The sequence below is a fragment of the Lissotriton helveticus genome, chromosome 11, assembly GCF_964261635.1.
Source record: "Lissotriton helveticus chromosome 11, aLisHel1.1, whole genome shotgun sequence".
NCBI lineage: Eukaryota > Metazoa > Chordata > Amphibia > Caudata > Salamandridae > Lissotriton > Lissotriton helveticus.
The window spans coordinates 321,188,011-321,211,078 of NC_136072.1; the positions used below are offsets into that span (position 1 = coordinate 321,188,011).

The 23,068-nt window shown below is 46.6% G+C and overlaps 1 protein-coding gene across 1 annotated transcript in view; it reads left to right on the forward strand.

Moving 5' to 3' along the window:
• KIF1A (kinesin family member 1A) overlaps window positions 1-23,068 on the forward strand; it is a 2,072,061-nt gene that overhangs the window by 1,538,046 nt on the left and 510,947 nt on the right. Inside the window, exon 33 of the mRNA XM_078667093.1 lies at window positions 8,301-8,409. Within this exon, the coding sequence (XP_078523219.1) occupies window positions 8,301-8,409 (109 nt within the window). The remainder of the gene's footprint in view (window positions 1-8,300; window positions 8,410-23,068) is intronic.

Consider the following 23,068-nt stretch of genomic DNA (forward strand, 5'->3'; position numbering starts at 1 on the left):
AGATCAACACACAAGCGACAGAGCAAAAAGAGACAAGAGCACATAAAGGCAAGAAGGCAAGAATGGCAGACCCAAACCCCAGTGCACAATACAGGAGGCCACTGCCATTCAACTTATCGGAGCCACAAACAGGAATAAGGTGGAAAAAGTGGATCAGACGGTTTGAAAGATATATGGAAGCAACAGATGTAACGGACGGAAAAAGATTAGGGCTACTGCTAAACTTAGCAGGGGATGACGTCGAAGAACTTCTGGTGACACTGCCAACAGAAGAAACAAAGACATATGATAAACTAAAGAAATGCCTAACGGCCAAATTTGACCCACAACGGAATGTTGACTTCGAACGATATACATTTACCATTGCGTGTCAACAAGTGGACGAGACGCTGGATGACTTCGCGACAAGGTTGAGGAAATTGGTGACACATTGTGAGTTCGACAAATTCGACAACGAACAAGCAATAAGGCTACGGATCATTGAAGGCTGTCGTGACACCGGATTCAGGGCAAGAATCCTAAAAGAACCGACCTCATTGGAGAACATCCTGTCACTGGCAAGAGCAGAGGCAAGAGCAACGGCACATGCCAAGGAAATGGAAAGAGGGAAGAATTTCGAAATAGAGAACGCACACCACATGATGAGCAAATATCACACAGGCCGGTGGAGAAATGACCGGAGGGAACAAACAGAGAGGAGACAACCTGAAGGAACATGCTACAGGTGCGGAATGGAATTTCCACACAGAGGCCCGTGCCCAGCGTTTGGCCAGACGTGCAGAAGATGTAATGGAAGAAACCACTACGCCAGTGTGTGCCAAGGCGTACAATTCAGAGATGCCAGAGGAAGAACAGGAAGACCACAAGAGTCGACAACAAGACACGTCAGATATGTCGACAGAGAAAGGAGAAGTTCATCACGAGGGTCAGGCGAAGAAGAGGAAGAAGAGAAAGTGGAAAGGCTATATTACATGTCAAAAGCACACACAGAACTGAGTGGGGAAGATGAACAAGGCGAAACAACACACCCAACAGACAGAAGCACACAGGAAAAGACAGACTCGGCAACAATAGGAGTAGGAGCACATGAAGTGGAATTTGTACTGGACAGTGGTGCAACATGCAATGTCATGTGTGCATCAGAGTACGAGAGGATGGAAGCCAAGCCGACCCTGAGAGCGTCAAAGGTTGAGGTTTTCACCTGGGGGTCAAAGAGACAAATAACAAACCTGGGAAAGTTCACAGAGGAACTGAAGTACCAAGATAAAAAGAACAAAGAGGACATCCATGTGCTGAAGGGCGATGTTCCAGGACCTGGCCTGCTGAGCAACAGCACCGCCCAAGCAATGGGTCGCATAACGATGATGTATGACACGAGAAAAAGGAAAGACACACTGAGCACAAGCAAAGAGAAGATGCAGGGACCGGAGAAAGAGGAAGAGAACGAAAAAGAATCACGGAAGGAACACCATGAATAGTGGCAGGAGAAAGAGAGGTACTTGCGGAGATGGCGCCAGCCGGCCCGCACCACGGGGCACATGACAAGGAGCTAGAAGCAGATGAAGAGAGGCTGGCAAGAGGAGAGCAGCAGGAGGACAACCGACAAACAGAAGCAAAAGCTGATGGCAGAGAACAGCGACCAAGAGAAGAATGCGAGAGGACAAAGAGACTAAGTGATGAAACGTAGGAGCCAGAGACTGGGGAGACGGGTCGACCCGACCTATGCTCTCTCTCTCTCTCTCTCTCTCTCTCTCTCTCTCTCTTTCTCATCAGTAGAACTGTACCATGAATATTTGTTTGCAACAAAGGGGGAGATGTCGTGACCCGACAGATAGGGCGACAGGACATGGGGACACTAGGACCCTGTGGGTCATGAGGGAGGTGACCAGGTCACCGGACACCACATCCGGTTAGGGACAGGAAGGACGGCAGATTGACCAGGACGGGTACGGGGATGGACGTGCATGTAACCAGCTCTAAAGGAAACAAATAAAAGAAGTATTGTAGAACCAACCTGTGTCCTGAGTCTGGTATGCTGCCGATGCATACTGCAGAACACGACAGAACTCAACCATCACGCTGCGATATCGCGTTTGGCGGTGAGGAAGGCCGTACCCAGGAATGCCCTCTCAGCCCTGGTGCCCCGTCCTCTACTATACCCAGAAGGATCAGGTTGGGGGACAGGGGCATTATCCACCCCAGTATACCTCTGACAGGTCGCTTGCTATTGCAGCCTAGTGAGTTTGTATTTGAGCACAGGACAAAACCATGTAGAAAAAATCTGCAGGTGCAGCTGCGCATCTTGGACAGGAGGCATCGGATCAAAGACCGGCATTGTGTAGCGTGCGGGGGAAAGATATGCTACGTGGATATCATAGAATATCATATTTTGGCACACCCAGATAGTAAGAGCCTTCAAACCCTTCTTTAAATTCGAAGTGGAGGCGGGTCGTGCTGCCTGCTTGTTAACCTTCACTTATCGGTCAGCCATGCAGGTGAAGGGGCTGTGAGGTTAGATGCAGGATCTTGAGATGCACATCTGTTGCAGGCTGCTTGTAGTTTTATATCTCTCCATTTATCACTGTGGGATCTACTGCAGATGTTCCCCTTCTCCTGCATTTATTGAAGCTGCCCTGTGTGTTTGCATTAATCCACACAGCAGCCCCCGGCCTCCGTGAGGGCATCTGGCTTCAATCGGAAATATGGGCGAGGGACGCTTATCTCCCTGCATTCCAGCTCAGGGGCTTCTCGGCTCCAAGCGGAGCATAAAAGTGCACGTTATTACCTCCCATAATGTTCGTTGTTTCAGTTTTAGTTGATGACATTGTATTTTGGTGGGGACCTGCAAAAGTCTCTAACCTTCCAGTTGTATTTGTCTCCCCTTCTAGTGAAACCTTGTTGCTTCATTAATTGTGATTTGTTTTTCGGTTCGGAATTTCGCCACCACTTTTATTTTAACTTTACATTAATCTGCGCTGCGGGGGGCGCGCTGTTATTCATTGTTTACCTTTGTCCAGCAGTTGAATTCTTGTGTGTTTAGCAGGTTAATGTGTCCAGTGATTGCTGATCCCAGCACTTTTCTGTGTCACCATCCCCATCCCCCCAAACGAGGTGTGCTATATCCGCTCCCCCTACTCTCTGCTGTGGCTTCAGCCCACATCCCACTCACTGCTGTGGCTAAAACCCTCCACCCCACCCACTGCTGTGGCTAAAACCCTCCATCCCACTGTCTGTTTTAGGTATATCCCTTCCTCATTCTGCCTGTTCTGGATATATCCTCCCCCATTCCCTCAATTCCATTTGTGCGCTTTCTGCTTGTATGCCACTCCTTACTTTTGTGCCTGGTGCTTGCCAGTTTCCTTCTGTGCTGTGTGACTTTGAGCCATCTGTGTCCTTGCAGTGTGTGGTTGTTTGGCACCCTGTCTCTATGCATTGTGCCCGTTTGCTACCTTTTGTCTCGTCCTTTGGGGATTACTGCTAGACCACTCCTGTGCATCACTCAGCACCAACTAAGCACCAGCATCTCTTCAGCATCACTCAACACCATCACATCATTACTTTGCACCACCTGAGAACTCTCACAGCATTTCCGAAGCACCACCAAAGCATCCCTCAGCACCAACTCAGCATCACTGAATAACACCACAATATCACTCAGCACCACCGGAGCACCACCTCTGCACAAGCACACCACCACCTTAGCACTACGTAAGATTAACTCAGCATTACCCGAGCACCAGCGCAACACCACCTTAGATAAACAACAGAAGCAGGTTTTCAGTATACAGGAGTAAATGGCGCTCAAGCTGAATAGACGTAATATTTGGTACTCAAAGATTAAATCGGATTACTGGTGCTAGCAGGAGAGGGGAGGCCCCCGAACCCCTCCAATTATGTATGAAATACTTCACACAAACACAAAGAAACAAAAATTCCAGCGCACTCTAGACAAAGTCTGAACACAGTGTGTTAAGTAAATGCAAGAAAACAAGAACAGAAATATGTCCCACGAAGGTTCTGGAGTAATTTTCTCCTTTTAATAGGTCATCAAGTCTTAAAGAAAATACACAGCCAGCCGACACGTGTTTCGTTGTAGATATACAAGGTTATTCTACAACTCTTCAGGGCTGGAAGAGATACAAAATAGATGACCTAAGTCTAAAACATATAGGTACATGTAATCATGTAAACCACTGTAAGTATCCAAAAGGTGGTATTTTAAGTAAAAATCACCCAACACACGTGGAACCCAAAACGCGAAGACCTTTTATGACATACAGAATATATTACGTCATCTGAATCTGAGAGGTGGCAATAGAGAGTTGCACCTAAGACGCACAGAAGCATTATGGATCATGCGCTTACATACAGTTGGGCGGGGACTCAATTGTGACCCGGAGATGCAATATTTCCTGGGGAGCTAACTGGATTTGACTGACAGGACGTGGAGTGGATGTTGTAAACTCTCACGTGCGGTCATAATTGAATGTACGCTTTAAGAATACAGTATCACCATTTGTAGAGTCATTATGTTATCACTATGCTAGTGTATATTTTTATCAAGGCACTGGCCTGGTTACGTATTTGCCTTTCTACCTCTGACCTGTCACTTAACTGGACGTTACAACTATAGCCTTCAATACTATTACATTTGACCCTATACATATTTTTTTAGTTCATCTCCCTTCGTATATACAGTCAGGTTATGGTGATGCCAAAAGGATTTCATTACAACGAGTTATTTTGAAAGTAGCGTGAGTTTACACTCTGGTTTTCTAATTTTGACGCCTTCTTGAGTGACTTCTTGGACTGCCATAATCTTTAGGCAAGTTGCGCCTTGTTTTACTTAACTTTGCGGTCTAGTTTCGACCCCTCTACGAGTTCATATTCTTTTATTTTACTAAGTTACCTGTGGTAAAGACATTACCACGGGGAGGGCACCTTTCTCGTTTTTCAAATTTCCACCTAGTGAATTTCGAGGATGAATTTACCCTTTTGTTGGCCCATGAATATTGGGAGCATTAACTTTGCGATATATTTAAAAAGTAAGTTTGGCGCTTTTTAGTATACCCATGTACTCAATCCTCCGGTAATTTTTTCCCATATACTTTAGAGGAGGGTTTTTCATAATCCTATTGGGCTGTTAGTGTTGCTAGCAATGGGATTGATGGATACTTGGCAACTTATTGGCCATCACACCAATAGGAACCTGCGCGAAGGTTAGCGTTCTAGCCTTCGTGCTGGAAGAATGCTCTTAATCACTTCCGCTGTGTGTGGGGCTATTCAGGATTTTGAACGCCAACGAAACGAGGGCGATCCTGCCACCCGGTGTGTAACTGACAGGGTTCTCGTTAAGTTTTTGTCATCTTCCCTTTTAAATGATACGGACTTGGAACTTATGATTTATTACCCTTCAACTCTTTTACCTCCGTAGATACTGACGAAACACGCACCCATGTTTGTGTCCTGCTTGATACTGCCGATTAACAGAATTCATTGCCGTGAGACTATCACTATAGACATTCTGAAATTTCTTGATCCTCCGGAAATTTTGGGATTATGTTGGCGTTCCCCCATGATATGTAATTGAAGCACTATCGGGTAAGATTCCTGCAGGTGTGGTCTCCTTTTTCCTTTTGGGCTGGCTCTCCTTTTTTCACAGTGACACTTTTAACTGATAACAGGCACGTAGATTATATTTCTTGGCACTAGATTACACTAGTACCTTTTGTTGAGTATACTACATTCTAGTAAAGATCGGACGCTCTTTTTTATAGTTTTGTTTTCTTAGTTTGACCAGATCTTAATACCTAGTGGGGTGTAAACAATCTAATATTAAACCTTTCGCTGGCTTAATTCCTTAGTATACCTCGACTTGGATTTTAATTGATTCTTTTGACATTAATGGCGCGTTTAATCCTGGGTCTCTGAACCCTTTTGAGACTCAAGTACGGACCTATTTTGTAGAACTACAAACATGGTGCCACTCTGGACTTTTTCTACCACCTAGTACGACTTGTTATTTTTGTTTCTACAGCCTTATCAGGGGTCCTTCATTGACTATCCGCTTCCCTTACTGAACTTTGAATTTGGTTACCCGTCCGAGTTGGAATTATCATCAGAATTGGGGTAAAGGGAACATACTCTCCTTTGCAATTAGTTTTTGATTCTGGTGTACTTAATACATTTTTTCTGTAAATCCAATAGTAACGTCCATTCTTTTATTCTCTCCCTCCCCTCTTTGTTTCTCTATACTTTTCCCTTTTCTCTCCTTTATTACTATCTCTTGTAGCCTTAACCACCTTGGATACAGCCATTGAGGTACCTTAGTGATCCATTATAATGACTAGATTACACTTTGAATGCACGACACATATCTTACAAATACTGCACTGATGTTACGTTGTGTTGTCCAATCTTTTATCATTTACAACTACTTGTGTGTCACAACTGTTTTTTACCCTAGTTTTACTGGGCACGTAATGTGTTTTTCTAACGTTGCTACACTTCGCACCATGATTTCACCCTATCATCTCGAACGGATGACGTAATATATTCTGTATGTCATACAAGGTCTTCGCGTTTTGGGTTCCGTGTGTGTTGGGTGATTTTTACTTAACATACCACCTTTTGGATACTTACAGTGGTTTACATGATTACATGTACCTATATGTTTTAGACTTAGGTCATCTATTTTGTATCTCTTCCAGCCCTGAAGAGTTGTAGAATAACCTTGCATATCTACAACGAAACACTTGTCGGCTGGCTGTGTATTTTCTTTAAGACTTGATGACCTATTAAACGGAGAAAATTACTCCAGAACCTTCGTGGGACATATTTCTGTTCTTGTTTTCTTGCATTTACTTAACACACTGTGTTCAGACTTTGTCTAGAGTGCGCAGGAGGTTTTGCAACACCACCTTAGCACCAGCGCAACACCACCTCAGCACCAGCGCAACACCACCTCAGTACAGCACCTGTGCAGCACCACCTCACTACCAGTGTACCACCACCTCAGCATCAGCGTAGCACCACCACAGCATCACTCAGCACCACCTTAGCACCATCGCAGAATCTCCTCAGCATCACTCAACACCACCACAGCACCACCTCCGTATCAGCACAGCGCCACTTCCGCATCAGTGCACCACCAGCAAAGCACCAACTCAGCACTACTGCAGCCCCATCACAGCATCGGTGCAGCACCACCTCAGCACCAGTTCAGCACCACTTGAGCATTAGCGCCGCACCAACTCAGCACCACCTCCGCAACACTGAGCAGCACCTCTGCACAAGGACACCACCCACCTCAGCACCATGTCAGTATAACTCAGCATCACTGGAGCATCAGCACAGCATCACCTCAGCACCAGGACAGACAAACTAGAAGACTTTGTATATGTTAATTCTTTTTTAATAGGGTTGTTCATTTGTACATAATGTTTACTTGGTGATATATAAAGTAACAAAAATGCTTTTAACACTACTATAACTTTTCAACATACTGCACAGCAGTCACACTGCTCTACAACATAGCTTTAACCCATTGGCAAAGCCAATAGCTCTGTCAAAACACTTATAAGGTCCCAAAGGCGAGACCTATTGGCTATGCCAGTGCTTGTAGATTTTTCTGTCCTGTATTCCATATCCTCCTTGCCGGATATTGGCCCTGCTGGGGTAATGGGTCTCAGTGGGACGGGTGTGTACCCTGCATACTGTATTGGGGGATATCATGAACTGATGAAATGATGTATCTGAGCTCTTCCTTTGCTACGGAGTGTTGTTATTATTTGACAGATTTGGTTTGCCCGACCATGTCATAAGGGAAATATGCAATCAAGATATTTACTCACACACAAAAAAATATTTTCATGTGAAGTGTATCCTTTGTACTACACGTTATACTGTTTTTTTGTTGTTTTCTTACAGCAACTGTGAAGATTATGGAAAATTCCTGTCATGAAAAATATGATAGTTCCATGTTTGTGTGGTAGTTTCTGAAACTTAGCTTGCGAACAAGAGGTTCCCACAATTTATGAACCAGTGACAGCTGGGCCAAATGTGAGGGAAGCTCGAGGCACATAGGGTTTTCAGGGTATTTAATATCAGATTTCCATAGCTAAAATAGTGTTATGGTTGGAAGACGTCAAACAACGTAAGCAACCAAAATACAGGACACAATTTAAACAGTTTTTTCTTTCTGTATGCCGTTTTATCTCTTCCTTTCTCTCCATCCTTTGACACGTAATATATTTCTCTTCACTTATTGCACCTCTGATTGTATCTGCTTATTATTTCAGTACCAGCAACGAAACTGAGCTCCCAGATTCGCTCCAGTGCTGGGCATTGTCACTGCCAATACGACCTGATGGTTTTCTTTGAGATCTGCGAGCTGGAAGCCAATGGAGAGTAAGTACCCACCATAAATCTCCATATCCCCTTATCAGTGTGTGAAATTATTAGAGCAACATTCCGACACCTGATAAACTCTACCATGAGTGTCATTCACGTGGATGCCAGTGTCCACAGCACCATTCAATTCTAACCCCTTCTGATATATTTCACCCAACCAAGCCAATCTCCAGTAGCTACATTCAACAACACTCCAAATACATTCTCAATCATTCTATGACCTGTGCTTTCATCCCATGAAATGTTTTGCAATCTCCCAATCTCAGTTGTTCTCACATAACCCACCATCAACCCATACCCTCGAGTCTGACGGTAAATAAACCCAACTTATCAGCCAAAGCATTCTATAAGCAAAGCCACACATTTGTCACACTGTCTACTTGTGACCTCCTCAGGCCAGCAGAGGTAGCACTGTATCAGAATACAGTAAAGAATTTGATGACCACCCCTGGGACTCTAGAACTTTCCAACCTGTGGTATGCACTGTCAGCTTATACAAAGTTACAAACCTACTACCTGAGAGCTCTGACCCCTATGTACTTGCGTGTGCATGTCACAATCTTTTAATCCTGAAAGACTTTCAGTTACCTAATTTTTTACATGTTTCTTAACTTCAGTCGTTAGTCATGGGTAGGTTTGTCTAGTGTATCTGAATCCAGTGCTCAACTTCCTTTATCATGATGTCCTTATCAAACTCGGACTCTTGACATTTGATTTGATGATGTGTCTGTATAGTGTCATAATAATGCCATATGTATTCCAATATGTATTGCTGATGGATACTTCCAATCGCAAACCTTACAATACTCCCCAGGCACCAGATTGTATCGAGAACGTCTGCGTGTGGCTAGGTGGGACTGCGTGGGTCTGTTTTGTCTCCGTACAGCCCCAGAAGTGACAGCGTGGTGCCAAATGTAAGGGACACCCCTACGCATTGACATCAGTCTCTTTCTTTCTGCACACTCTGACATGACTCCCGACCTTCACTCCCAATTGGGTCAGCCTTTCAAGGAACTTCAAACTGAAGAACCGGATTAACCCACTTACTGGGTCTCGGCGGCGGGGGAACTGCCCAATCCTTCCATACCCTTCATACGTAGTAAAAGGAGACACAGGATCCTTCGTCTGCAGGAGGAACCCAGATTTATTCAAATAGCCCGGGCTATGGAACAGAGTCCCAAGCTCATCAGAAACAAGACAGAGGAGGCTGCTGCTTTACTCCGCAGCTTACAAGCCTTTTATACTTTTTCATCTCAGTCTTTTGGCTGCTAGTTCATTGTTCTAGCTCTCTGCTCTATCTCTTTCCTCCAAAATCGTACAGATTCAAACATAGACAGGCGCGTTTTTCTTTTCATTAATTGTTCCACTAAGTTGGCAAGAACTTGGGAATTAAAAGAGCCATAAAGTGGCCACTGTAATTCCGCGTTACTTTGTTTCGTATATTTTACCCAGTTCAAGGAAAACATTATGGCAGAAGGGCCATGTTTAACATACATCGTATGGCCAGGGGTCCCTTCTGGAGGAAGCGCACAAGCCGCCTCCAGCTCGGAGTCCTGCGTACACATACAACAACATTGTTAGAAGCGGCTGTCTCTAGTTGGCAGAGGTATACACTTCTGACAAATAGGGACACACCTTTTCTAGTCAGGGCAAGGAGATCACACACTTAGATAACCCCTGCTCACCCCCTTGGTAGCTTGGCAAAGCAGACAGGCTTATCTCAGAGGCAGTGCGTTAAGCATTTATGACCACATACAGTAATAAAGTGAATACACTACAAATGGACACGACACAGTAGTATTATAAAAATAAGTATTTTTATATAAGGCTTAGCACAAGACCAAATAACGACAAAAGTATACCACAGTCTCAATAAATACTCTTGGAAGGAAAAATAATAGTTCAAGCACGGTTTCTTCTTAGCACAAAAGTCTTTAGTATCAAAAGCAACTCTTCTTCTCTAAAACACAGTTCTTGGCAACAATGTAACCCACACGGGAGTCACACGACGTCGAGGCAAAGTTAATCCAAAGGTTCGGCGTCGACCGCGAGGAGCGCTACGTCGAGCCCGGAGTCGCACAGACCCCAACAACACAGTACCTTGGAAAAGTGAAGCACTCGATGATCAGCGGCGTCGAGATGTCCGGCGTCGCGTCTTCGGCGTCGATCGGGCCTCGGAGTCGGGGCGATCTGCAGCGGCGTCGACCGAAGTCAGGCGGGAGCAGCGCTCACGGGATGAAGCAGGATACGACGTCGTCGATGTCGATGTTGCAAGAGTGAGCAGCGCTCACGGCGTCGAGAGGGCTCGAAGTCGATGCGATCAGCAGCGGTGCAGACACGGGGTCACTTGGAGCTGGAGCCGAACTCACTACTCACTGGCGTTGCTGCTGGCGTCGATCGGGCCCGGCGGCCGGCGTCGAGGAAGCGGGACACTGGAGCCGTTACTCACGATGTCGAGCTGGATTCGGCGGCGTCCGTCGGCGTCGAGATTGCTGGATTCTTTCAGAGGTGCTGGATTCGCAAACTCCAGCAAATAGCACTTTAAGCAGATGAAGTCCTTTAGCCCTGTGACTTCAACAGGAGACTGGCACTCTTCCAGCCCTTGGAGATTTTCTCAGCAAAGAGTGAGAGTACACACACAGTTCCTCTCTCCTGGTTCCTTGGCAAAAATAAAGAAGCAATGCAGGATTCCCCCAACACACAGCACTCTGGCAGAAGGGGTAGGCAGTCCTTAGATCAGCAGGCTTCTTGTCCTTGGTTCAGGTTTCCTTGTCAGAAGTGATCTGAATTCTTGGTTCAGGGGTCCTTCTCTTATACCCCTTTTTGGCTTTGATCCCTTTGTCCATGCTGGGGAATTTCCCCCCATCCTGGGTTTGTTGTGGGTGTTGCCAGGCCAGAGCACCTGGCCTATTCACTGGGCAGGGCAGAGTCCTCAGCCGCTCAGCAGGAGCGGAGCCAGCATTGTCACTGGCAGGGGCAGGGCCATCAGCTGCCCGGCAGGAGGCGGGCCAGGAAAGTCCCAGGCAGGCACAGAGTCATCAGTCGCCTGGCAGGGGGGCGGAGCCAACATTGTATCAGGCAGGGCAGGCTATCAAGAGCTACTCTCCCCTACTCTCAATGCAAATGCCCCACTCATCCCACACTGACTCATTCAGACTCTCTGGAGCCACCCAGCTCCTGTCACACGCACACCAGAACCAGCAGAGACCGGTAGACAATTAGACAAGAAAATAGCTACTTTCTAAAAGTGCTATTTTCAAACACAGAGTCCAAAAACCATCCCCACAAACGGATGCGTTATTAAACCCTGAGTTCAGGGATACCAAACTCGACATTGCACCATGCTCCCCGAGCCCGCTAGGATTATAGCATTAATAATCCTGGCAGCCCATTCTAACTGATGGAGAGCAGGTTACCTTACAATAGTGAAAAACGACTATGGATGTAATTCACTATTAGGACATGCCAACCTTGTCAGGCTTGTCCTACCTTAGGCCTACAATGCACCCTGCCCGTGGGCCTACCATAGGGGTGACTAACATGAAGTTAAGGGAAGGTTTAGGGACTGGCAAGTAGGTGTACTTGCGCAGTCCTCGTGACAGTCAGACTGCACGTGGTCTGGCAATGGCAGACCTTCAGACATACTTTTACTAGGCCGCTCTTGTGGGTGGCACAACATGTGCTGCAGGCCCACTAGCAGCATTTGTATTTACAAGCCCTGGCACTCCTGGTGCACTCTACTAGGGACTGATAGTAAACCAAATAAGCCAAACATGGAAGTCAATCAATACAGCAATTTCACATAGGGAGCACTTGCACTGTGGCACTGATCAGCAGTGGCACAGTGCCCAAAGCATATACCAGCAAAAACATCGTAAACAGAGGAGGCAAACAGAAAAAACGGAGGAGAGACTCATGCCAATGATGCCAGGTCTAACAAACATAATCTCTTGAACTTATTACTGACTGGCAGGCTTGAAAACAGATAACAGACACCAGCGGGTTTTAAAACTCACCTCGCTTGCTTGGCTTTTGCAAAAGTCAATAACAGCAGAATCATACAGAACAGACACCAGCGGGTTTTAAAAACTCACCACGCTTGCTTGGCTTTGACAAAAGTCAATAACAGCTTGGCTTTTGCGAAAGTCAATAACAGAATTATACAGACTTGGTGGGTGATCAGTCCACCCTTACCTTACAGGGGTAGTTCTCTTCTGCAGATGTAGGGCCGTGTCCTGCTCCAGAAATTATTTGCTAGGGGACTCCAGTGAGAACGCGGTCATGTGGCTCAGACCATGTAATGATTTTCTGGTAGAGATTCTATCCAACCGCATATTCCTCATTGACCCTCCCATCCTCCCTATTTTGTGAACCGGATTCTTCACCTAAATGTTTCCATTAGAGACTGCACACTGGTTGAACACTGTTTTTTTCATAGCTCTGCATCTGCGGTTAGATAGAGTCTCTATCAGAGAAAATTTTACAGCAGGTAAGTAACTTGCTCTTCAGGCACTGTTGATGGAACAGCAGGTGAGTCGTTCGGCTTACCGGATTGCAAGAATCCCTCTGGTAGGGTACCTCCGTCGGACAATCTCTGTGCACCTCCTCACATCCACCGGGCCTGACCTTCGTGCTCGTGGAGGCCCTATTCGGGCGCCATTTGAAGAACCGGATTAACCCACTTACTGGGTCTCGGCGGCGAAGGAACTGCCCAAGCCTTCCATACCCTTCACACGTAGTAAAGGGAGACACAGGAGCCTTCGTCTGCAGGAGGAACCCAGATTTATTCAAATAGCCCGGGCTATGAAACAGAGTCCCAAGCTCGTCAGAAACAAGACAGAGGAGGCTGCTGCTTTACTCAGCAGCTTACAAGCCTTTCATACTTTTTCATCTCAGTCTTTTAGCTGTTAGTTCATTGTTCAATCAGGGCAGTGTTTGCAGTTGATAACCAGATCCAGACGACGTTTGTAGATGGTGACCTGTTCAAGGCTTGGTACACAAATCATTGTTCACTCTGCTTGATCAAGGCTCAGTCTTTCAGGTCATTGTTTAATCACCTTGATTAAAGCTCGGTCTTTCAGGTCGTTGTTTAATCACCCTGATCAAGGCCCAGCAGTCAGACCATTGTCCAGATAACCTGATCACGGTGTCAAGGATGTTTACCAGGCTGGGAGCAGGAGATGGAAAACAAATCATTTACACAGGGTGTGAGTGTCTCATGGCTTTCTGTTGAACTGCAAGAACATGGGGGGGTTGGGTGTGCGACAATTCCTGGGCAGAAATGCAGGCTGCAAGATGGCTGTTGTCGTGTTAGTTAGATTTTCCTCAGACATCAGCAGAAATGACCAGGTGGGTTGTGTGGAAGTGTTTGACACGAGATGGCAATGAAAAAACAATGGAGTCTCGGTACAAATGATGCAGATCAGAAGAACACTTTTCCTCAAAACGAATCCAGTGTGCTAGGCAAAGATGTTAAATCCTATAACAATGGGTTTCAAAATATGCCATGACTTTAGAAAGCAGATGTCGGTTGTGGACCCACATGAGGAGTGTCTGGTGTTTGGGATTGGGATACAACTCAAAATTGTGCGATGTATATGTCCTCATGGACCCAGAGGCAATCTGAGATCAAGAATCAAGCTGACAGTGGTGACCAATGAATCACTTCCGGTTTGGGGCGACCACCTCAGAGAGGTGGAGATCAGAGGACTCTGGTTTCCAGCAGAATCTCAGCTCCTAATTAATCTTCTGGAGCTGAGAGCTGTTCACTTGACATTGAAAGTCTACATCCCATCCATCAAGGAAAGGCTGTTTCAGGTGTTCACGGATAACACCACTGCAGTGTGGTATCACAACAAACAAGGGAGGGTGGGGTTAGGGGGCCCTCTGCCAGAAGGCTCCTAGCCTCTGGACTTTAGCTGGAGTGCCAGGACATATTCCTGGGCATTTAGCACCTTGTGGGCTCTCTGAACTCCAATGTGGACAAAGTCAGCCATCTATGCCTTGCAGGTCACAAATGACAGTTACTTCCAGAGGTGCCACATGGTCACTTACAAGAATGGGAAGAGCCATGGCTAGATCTGTTTGCAACAGCCAAGAACGCGCAATGTTAACACTTCGGCCCATTGGAGTTTCCAAAGTGGCTCTCGTGTGAAAAAGTGTTACACCTTGAGTGGAACTAAGGACTTCTGTACCAATACCACTTCTACCCAGAGTTCTCGAGAACATCAGGACTGACTGAGCCCAGGCCATCTCACTGGCTCTGGATTGGGCATGGAAAAATGAGGTATCCTGAACTCCTGAGCATGAGCATTCATCCTCCTGCCAGGATGCCCCTTCGCAAGGGTGACCTGTCTCTGCAACAGGGCAGGGTCCTACACCCGAACCTGCATGCTTTCCAATTTCCTGCCTCGAGATTGAGCGGCAAAAGCTGAGTGTGATGTCATCTTAGCAGCCAGAAAAGGGGGTGGTGATGAACAGAGTGTCTGAATTAAGCAGACCACTCTTACCCAGTCCAAAGATCAGGGCTTGATCCATCACCGTTATTTAGCTCACTGCCCCATCCCAGCTCAGAACCTGGCTATATGCAAATTACTCTGTCCCTGGCCCAGTGCATCATGGGAACAGGGCAGACCAAACTACCAAGCCAATTCTTCACCAGAAAGGAGACAAGCTTCCGGGGACCGGTTTCTGCCATTTCAGGCGTCGTCGGCCCGGCTTGCTTGAATCCTGATGGAGAAGTGAGCAAGGGACTCATGTCTGAGTATACCCTTCCACGCTTACAGACTAATTTGCATATAGCCAAGTTCTGAGCTGGGATGGTGCAGTGAGCTAAAAAACGGTGATGGATCAAGCCCTGATCTTTGGACTGGGTAAGAGTGGTCTGCTTAATTCAGGCACTCTGTTCATCACCACCCCCTTTTCTGAATCATTTTGTCCACCATAAGCGTGGAAGGGTATACTCAGATGTGAGTCCCTTGCTCATTGCACCATCAGGATTCAAGCAAGCCGGGCCGACGACGCCTGAAATGGCAGAAACTGGTCCCCGGAAGCTTGTTTCCTTCCCAGTATAAGAATTGGCTTGGTAGTTTGGTTTGCCCTGTTCCCATCATGCACTGGGACAGGAACAGACTAATTTGCATATAGCAAAGTTCTGAGCTGGGATGGTGCAGTGAGCTAAAAAACGGTGATGGATCAAGCCCTGATCTTTGGACTGGGTAAGAGTGGTCTGCTTAATTCAGGCACTCTGTTCATCACCACCCCCTTTTCTGAATCATCTTAGCAGCCAGGCATCTCTCCACTAAGACTGTATACTCCTGCTGTTGGAACATGTTTGTGGCTTGGTGTTCCTCATGACGGGGGCCCACTTTCTTGCATCTCTGTCAGAGGTGTTACAGTTTGTTTATTCTTAACTAAGCAAAGCCTTGCGAAGGCACTGTTATGGTTTACCTGTCGGCCTTTTCGTCTTTCTTGCAGTTGCCTTATCAATGTTCCCCGTTCAAGTCACCAGTTGTGATTTATTTTCTGAAATGTTTGCACCAATTGTTCCCTCTCTACCCCTTTTGTGAGTCTCCAATGGGATCTAAATTTAGTTCCCTATAACTGGTGTTCAACCTTTGAGCCCCTACAGAGCTATTCTCTGCGGATTCTGACACTAGTCTTCCTAGAGACCATTACATCAGCCAGGAGGATCAGCAAGCTTCAAGCTTGAGCCCCTACACAGCTGCTCTCTGCGGCAGCGGACACTAATTTCCTAGTGTCCATTACACCAAGCCAGGAGGATCAGCGAGATTCAAGGTTTGTCAGTTCATCCTTTGTACATCAGCTTTTTCCTGGACATATTGGTTGTTAAGATGTGTGCCTCTTTTCTACCAGAGTTGTTCACTCCCTTTCACGTCCACCAGAGCATCACACTGCCTATATTATTTGCCCCTTCTCATCCTTCTAGGGTGGAGGAGAGGTTCCATCACCTGGACCCTAAAACAGCTCTTTCTTTCTACATAAAATGTCCAAAGAGCATCTGGTGGACGATGAGCTCTCCATTGGGTTCATTGGAGTGAGAGGCAGGGGTGTGCAGAAATGGACCATCTCTCAGTGGATCGTACTCTTCATTACGATTTGCGATGGAGTAGCTAAAAAGCAGGCTCTTTAGTGCTTGGGGCCCATTTCATCAGGCCAAGGCCACTACTGCTGCGTTAGCATGCTGGATACCTGCCCTGCACTTTTGCCTAGCTGCCATATGGGCGTCACTCCATACATTTACAAAGCACTATTGCTTGGTCAGGCCCTCTAGGACTTTTTGGTTTAAGCCTGTTCGCAGACCCACCTCCAAGGAGATATTGCTTGGTTATCTATTCTAAGATGAGGACTCCGCAGTTAGAAGTCTCTATCAAAAGAACACGTTACTTACTTTTAGTAATGCTTTTCTTGTAGAGATTCTATCCAACCGCATATTCCTCATTGACCCTCCCATCCTCCCTATTCTGTGAACTGGGTTCTTCACCTAAATGTTTCCATTAGAGACTGCACACTGGTTGAACACTGTTTTTTCATAGCTCTGCATTTTTGGTGTGAAAATAGTCACAAATGAAAGTGATATCAGCACACCAGGTGGTACTAAGGGCACTGCAACATTACTTCTGAAGTGAACGATGTTGATGCAGAGCTAATTGCCACCACCTATTGCCGCAAACAAATACTGCTCAAGGTTTTACGTATCCAATCTGACGACCGGTGAATATTCTAAGGTGAGGAATCTGCGGTTAGATAGAGTCTCTATCAGAGAAAGTGTTACAGAAGGTAAGTAACTTGCTCTTCAGGCACTGTTGATGGAACTGCCCTATACCACCTTTGTCCAGACAAACTGGTGCTGAAGACACTGGTGACCTTCCTATCTAAAGTCCTGACTCCCTTCCTGTAAGGAAGTTTTTTTGTACGGTCACCCCAAACGTTTTAGACTGATGCTGCAAAGATTGAGGCCTTAGATTTACTGAGGCCTGCCAACCAAACCTCTCTCCCTGTGCCCTGACCTTAAAATGCATATGGTTGATTGACTTATGCCTAATTGGCATACGCTAACTTACTTGTAAGACTCTAGTATATAGTGCCAGGGGTACAGAGGGCCTGTAAGTTAAAGGGTAACTCCAGGGTTTGCAGCACTGGTTGTGCCACCCTGGGTGTCACAACGGTAAACCATGTTTCCCTGTCTGTCACTCCAGACTGGATGGGCAGTTTTAAACTGCTTACTTGACTTTGTCATTTAAAGCAATGGCAAAGTGCAACCTTACCCTTTAAACATATGTAAGTCACCCCCGACGGTAGGTCTATTGAGCCTGAAGGCAGGGCGTGGTATAGTAAAGTGTGAAACATGCACCCTTTACATATTCCAACAGTAAAAACACATAATTGACATTTTTACTGAGGAAGAGGCTAGTAGCACAGTTGGCGAGCACAGAATTACATGATGCACTGTAACCCTGCTAACTTCTGACTGGAACTCCTAAAGTCTAATGTATTAACAACCCATTACTTTGAGCCCAACTTGATGCGCAAGTTGAAATTAATGTAACTTGTTGCAGTGTGCACAGTCGCACATAGGATCTGTCCCTTAGAAAAGGTTTCTGCCCTCGGCGAGAGACATGCCAACTTCTCCCAGGAAAGAAGATAATAGCAGCGTGCATGATAAAGCGGTGTTAGGACTGCCTGGCAGGATTTCACATGGGAGTTGGCCCAAAAGGCGAGCTTCAAAGGATAAGCCACCTTTGAAGAGCAAATGGGGAACACTTGGGAGAGGGGCTGTTCTGTTGTTTAGGTAGGCATGCTGAAACTCGAATAGGAGAGGGAATACCAGTGTTTCAGGGGCGTGTTGCCCCCTTGGTAGCCACACCTCAGGGTTAGGCTAGGGAGCTCTCTAAGTCCAGAAAGGGGTTCTGCCATGTGAGAAGTGAAAACAATGTGCATCCTGGGATGGCCAGATGCCACAATACACACCAAGGGGTCACCAGGAGGGAGGAAACCTTGTAGCCCATTAGCTGCCAACCGCATCCTACCCTGAGGGCATTTTCTGAGCATAAATAGGGCACCCCTGGCAGCCAGAACTCAGATCTCATTAGACTGGAGCAAAGGACCAAAGAAGAACTGCGCCAGCTGCACCTAACGAAGAGACGTTGCATTGACGTGGAGTGCCATTGACGTAACAGAGGCCCCTACAGCCTCCACAGTGCGTGGGGCCCGAGCTCAAGGTGTCCACCTAAGCGCAGAACACTGGCCTGGGAGGGAGCCCTCCATATACTTTGCATGGGGGGAGGGGCTCATGTTTCGTTATGCACTGGAGTGCACCTGCTGATCCTGGTAGCTAGCAAAAGAGAAGGGACTATGGCTGCTTTGTCCTGCTCGTGGAGAAGTTGTTTCCCGAGTCCAGCCAAAGCAAGAGACTCCAAGAAGCAGTTGGCTAACCTCCTGTTCGCAGCACAGTGCTTCAACAGCTGAAGAAACCTCCTGGGTCAAAGTGGTAGCCCAGATGTTCGCATCGCTTCCACACACTGCTGTGCAGCACCAGAGATCAGGGCCCAATGCTCCAAGTTGCATTAGAGTCTGCTGGACCCAGGAGAGTCATCAGATTACAGCTTGGTTGCCCAGAAGCCAGGTTTTCTCCCAGGAAAGGATTGGCTTTACCTGCGATACTGAGTGACCGGTAACCCGGGGACAACTGGACTTGTACCAAGACTGACAGGACTTTGAGGGGTGTCGACCCTGTGGCCAGGACCTCCTTAACCTGCCCATTGACCAAGGAGAGACCCCTGTTGATGGCACCACATCCACAGCATCATTAAACATCTTCAGCATTCTGTATTCCTTGCATCAGGACCACTTTTAGAGGAAGCTATAGCAAAGGGACAAAAGTGTCTGGAACTGACTGAAAACTGCTTCTTCCGCCTATGTAACAGTTTACGCTGATCTTCTGGCCCCCTTGGCTGGCTCCCTGTCAGAGTTGGTTGCCTAAAGTGGCTAGAAGTAACCACATTTGATACTTACCTAAGCTTTCTTTGAAAAAGTTTCCAAGTTTGGATTCATAGAATTTGCCAGTGCTTGTTCGTAGGAAAGTGGAGTATTATGTAGAGATGCTTGTTAGGCCTCACCATGTAACACTAACATGATGCCCTAAAGATGGTCCTAGGATTCACAATAATAAATCCTTAGCTCAGTCCTGGTAGTGTGGCAAAGCGCAGTCAGGCTTTACTAGAGGAACTAGAGGAGTTTATCATTTCAGAGCACCAACATGGACGATAAGTAATTGACACTCAAAGGAAATCTGACACTAATTTATAAAAAATAAAGCAGGTTTGTATAGAAAGTTAAAAACCAAAACGAACAAGATTGGATCCTTTAACTAGAGTTATTGATTTTAAAACATATCATAAAACAATGCAATTCAGTGCTGGAATTTTACTATTGCGGTCAATGGAAGAAAAGGTACTAGTGACAATCAGTCACTTGCAGGTTGATTTACGTGGAACCCAAGGAGGGGTAAGTTACTGCTTGTGTCAGGACCAAGCCGCAACAGTCAGTTTGATTTTACCTGGTCTGGTTGCTGAGGCGTCCTGGCTGGCCTTGGTGCTAAAAGAGGAGCCGCAGTAGGGTTGGATTTACCCCTTAGATGGTGCTGGGGAGAAAACGGATGCTAAAAGTCAACAATGCATCCACAGCCATGGTTGGTTGAAGGTGTTGCATGATCCCGTCTTGAAGCAGCTTTGAGTAAGGGTGGAATGGTAACCGGACTGATCACCAGCAAGCCTTGTTAGTGGTAAGACCAGCAATCGGTACTTTGATGTCCGGAGGTCTGGGGGAAGATGATAGCTGCCTCAAATTTGCTGGAGGTCTGGACTACGTTTCCCACCTTCTTTTGGGTGATCCCTCAGAGGGCTAATGGCCAGCAATTCTTTGGTTCTGGGACATTGTTTTACCAGTCATGTACAGGGAACTAGTGCTGCTCGTCCAAGGGAATCTGGAGTTGCTTTTGGCTCTTAAAGAGATCCCTCTGTCTGGAGGAGCTGCTCCTTGGTCTGGGACAAGTTGCAGGTGTGCAGTTCTAGGAGGGTTGCCACCGGTGCCGAGTATCCCGCCATTGGTTTGTGCAGCTCCTGTTGTCGCAGACGCGGGTCTCTTCTTTGTCCTTTGTTGCATTTTCACAGATCTGAGTTTCTAGTGTCAGGGTTGTCCCTCAAATCATAGATTTAGGGGCGTTAGGGGTGTGGGTGTAAGTGGCCAATGGGCTACTTACCAGAGCGGCTAATCCTCCTCTTAGGTGACTCTGAGGCATGTCACCTTTACTATCCAGAATCCTCTTTTCTGGCCCTTCTAAAAATGGCAGAAACCTTCCTTTGCTGTACAGACCAGGTAGCCCAACCTAGGGATGTGACTAGGCTTCTGGGTGTGTGCACCCTGAGACTAACTCATTTTACTGCTTGCCCAGGTGCAAATGTGTCTGGGAAGGGGGTGTCAGCCTGTGTGCATATCAGATGCGGTGCATGCTTTGAAGCTCACGGCCTTGATGTGCCACTTCACTAGCCATCCTGTCAGGTAGAGAGGTGTCACTCTTCCTGGCTAGGCCTTTGTTCCTGACTCTTGGGAGTGTTCACACTGCCTGACAGGAAGTCATATCCATGTCTGGGCAGTGGCAGCTCCAGGCTGCCAGCCAGAACACAGGGAAGGCTGGGGCAACCTCTAAGGTAGGTACCCAGGTGCATGCCAAATCAACCTCAATACTGGAATCATGACAGAGGTGAGGAGGCACATTGTTTGATACCAAACATAACCATTTTCAGTGGTACCATAATGGAGCTGGCCACCTCGAGTGTGCCCGTGTGCCAGCCCATGTTATCCTATGGATAGCAGAACACTTATAGTAGTCCTTAATGGAAAGGACTACTATGAGAGCATATAAACTTGCGTTTATATGTCCACACCTTTTATAAACTGTACCCTGGCTCTTGGGTTTAGGAGGCCTACCTTAGTAGTAACTGACATATTAAAAAAATAGTGCTTTGAACTTGCCACATATGGTGAGGGCAAAGTCAAATTGGAGCAGTTTGCACTCTTCCTGCATTCTGCAGTGGATGGCCTGCTATCCTCTGTTTACGTGGGTCACTCAGGGTGGCACAAATAGGACTGCTGGCCCTGGTGAACCCATTAACACTGATGTCCTTGGTACCACTTTACAAGGGACTTATGATGGGGTTAAAGCGCTTGCCAATTAGGAATACAAATTTGCTTCGCCATGTTTAGGGAGAAAGCTCTGGCAGCAGGCTCCAGTGCCCCTTCAAAGTCATAAACCAGCAGCTAGTAATCCAAATGGGGGCCAAAAGTGAGGTTAAACCTGCAAAAAGACTGTTTTCATACACTATACCTTGTATAATCTTTGTTTCCGGAATCCTCCTGTGGGTCTTTTTTGTTTTGGTGTCTTAAAAGACATAAAATACAGTTTATTATTGTAAATTGGTTCTTGATTTCTTTCTCAATTGTTTTGGTGCTGTTTAAAAGCTAAATAAGTGATTCTTTGTATAAGCCTGACTACTCAGAGCCACAGCTACCCAGGGTTGAGTTAAAGGTTTGACAAATGAAACCTATCGGTCCTAAAGGGATTGGAAAGTGTATTACACAGTGAGGTCACCAAACCACACCATATAATACACACAATTTCCTCATATTGTTGCCTATGTCTGGATCCAGAACTTGTGTTTAACAGTACCATACAGTCATTGAGGTTTGAGGCTACTGAGATGTCCAAAGTGTACATCTCAAAAACGTTCTTGCGCTTCCCAAGCATTTGTTGAAGTTACTTTTTACTCCAAAAGACTGTTCCTAAAGGATTGCTAAAATGTATCAAAGAGTTTGAAAAAGTTTGAGGAAGCTGTTGCAAAGTTTCTAAAAGTTCAAAAAGTTTGAGAAAGGTTTTCAAAAGTTTGAAAAAGTTCAAGGAGGCACTTTCCTAGCAAAAAAAGGTATGGAGCTCGACATGGCTAACCAGTCTAAACTCAAGAGGGATGAGCTGAGGGCCCTCTGTAGGGACAGGAATATCAACCTGGTGGCCAAAACCAGAAAAGATTAGTTGATCAAGACCCTCAGAGCTTGGGAGGAAGCCCACAGAGGTCCTCTACACCTGGAAAAGGAATTTCCCAAAGCAGTGGGAAAGAAAATGAGATGAAGGAGGATGGCCACAGTGCGATGGACCACGCCAGTGGGACTGGTGGTAGCCTAGCCCCCTACACAAGGCCAATATTGGCCACAAGAGCTGGGAGCCAGGCAGGCACTATCACCAGCCATGGGTCCCTTCTGTAGAGCATATCAGTGCTAGAACTAGAATAGAGAGCCATACCTTCACTGAAATAAGATTGGCCTTTGAGGAGAGAAGCACCAGACTGGGCTAAGGGCCCCGAGAACATGGTGGAAGCAGAAAAGTAGCTTAAGGCGCTGACAGGGGTGTCCATGAAGTCAGACTGCCCAAGGGTATTGCCCCTGGTTATGTCCAGGGGTGTGACAGACATGTGGCTGGCCTCATATGAGACAGCTTTCAAGGTGTGGAAGGTGGTAACACAACACCGGGGGGGCACTACTCTGGGAGTTAGTGCCAATAGTCCTCAGGCTCAGACTGCTCACA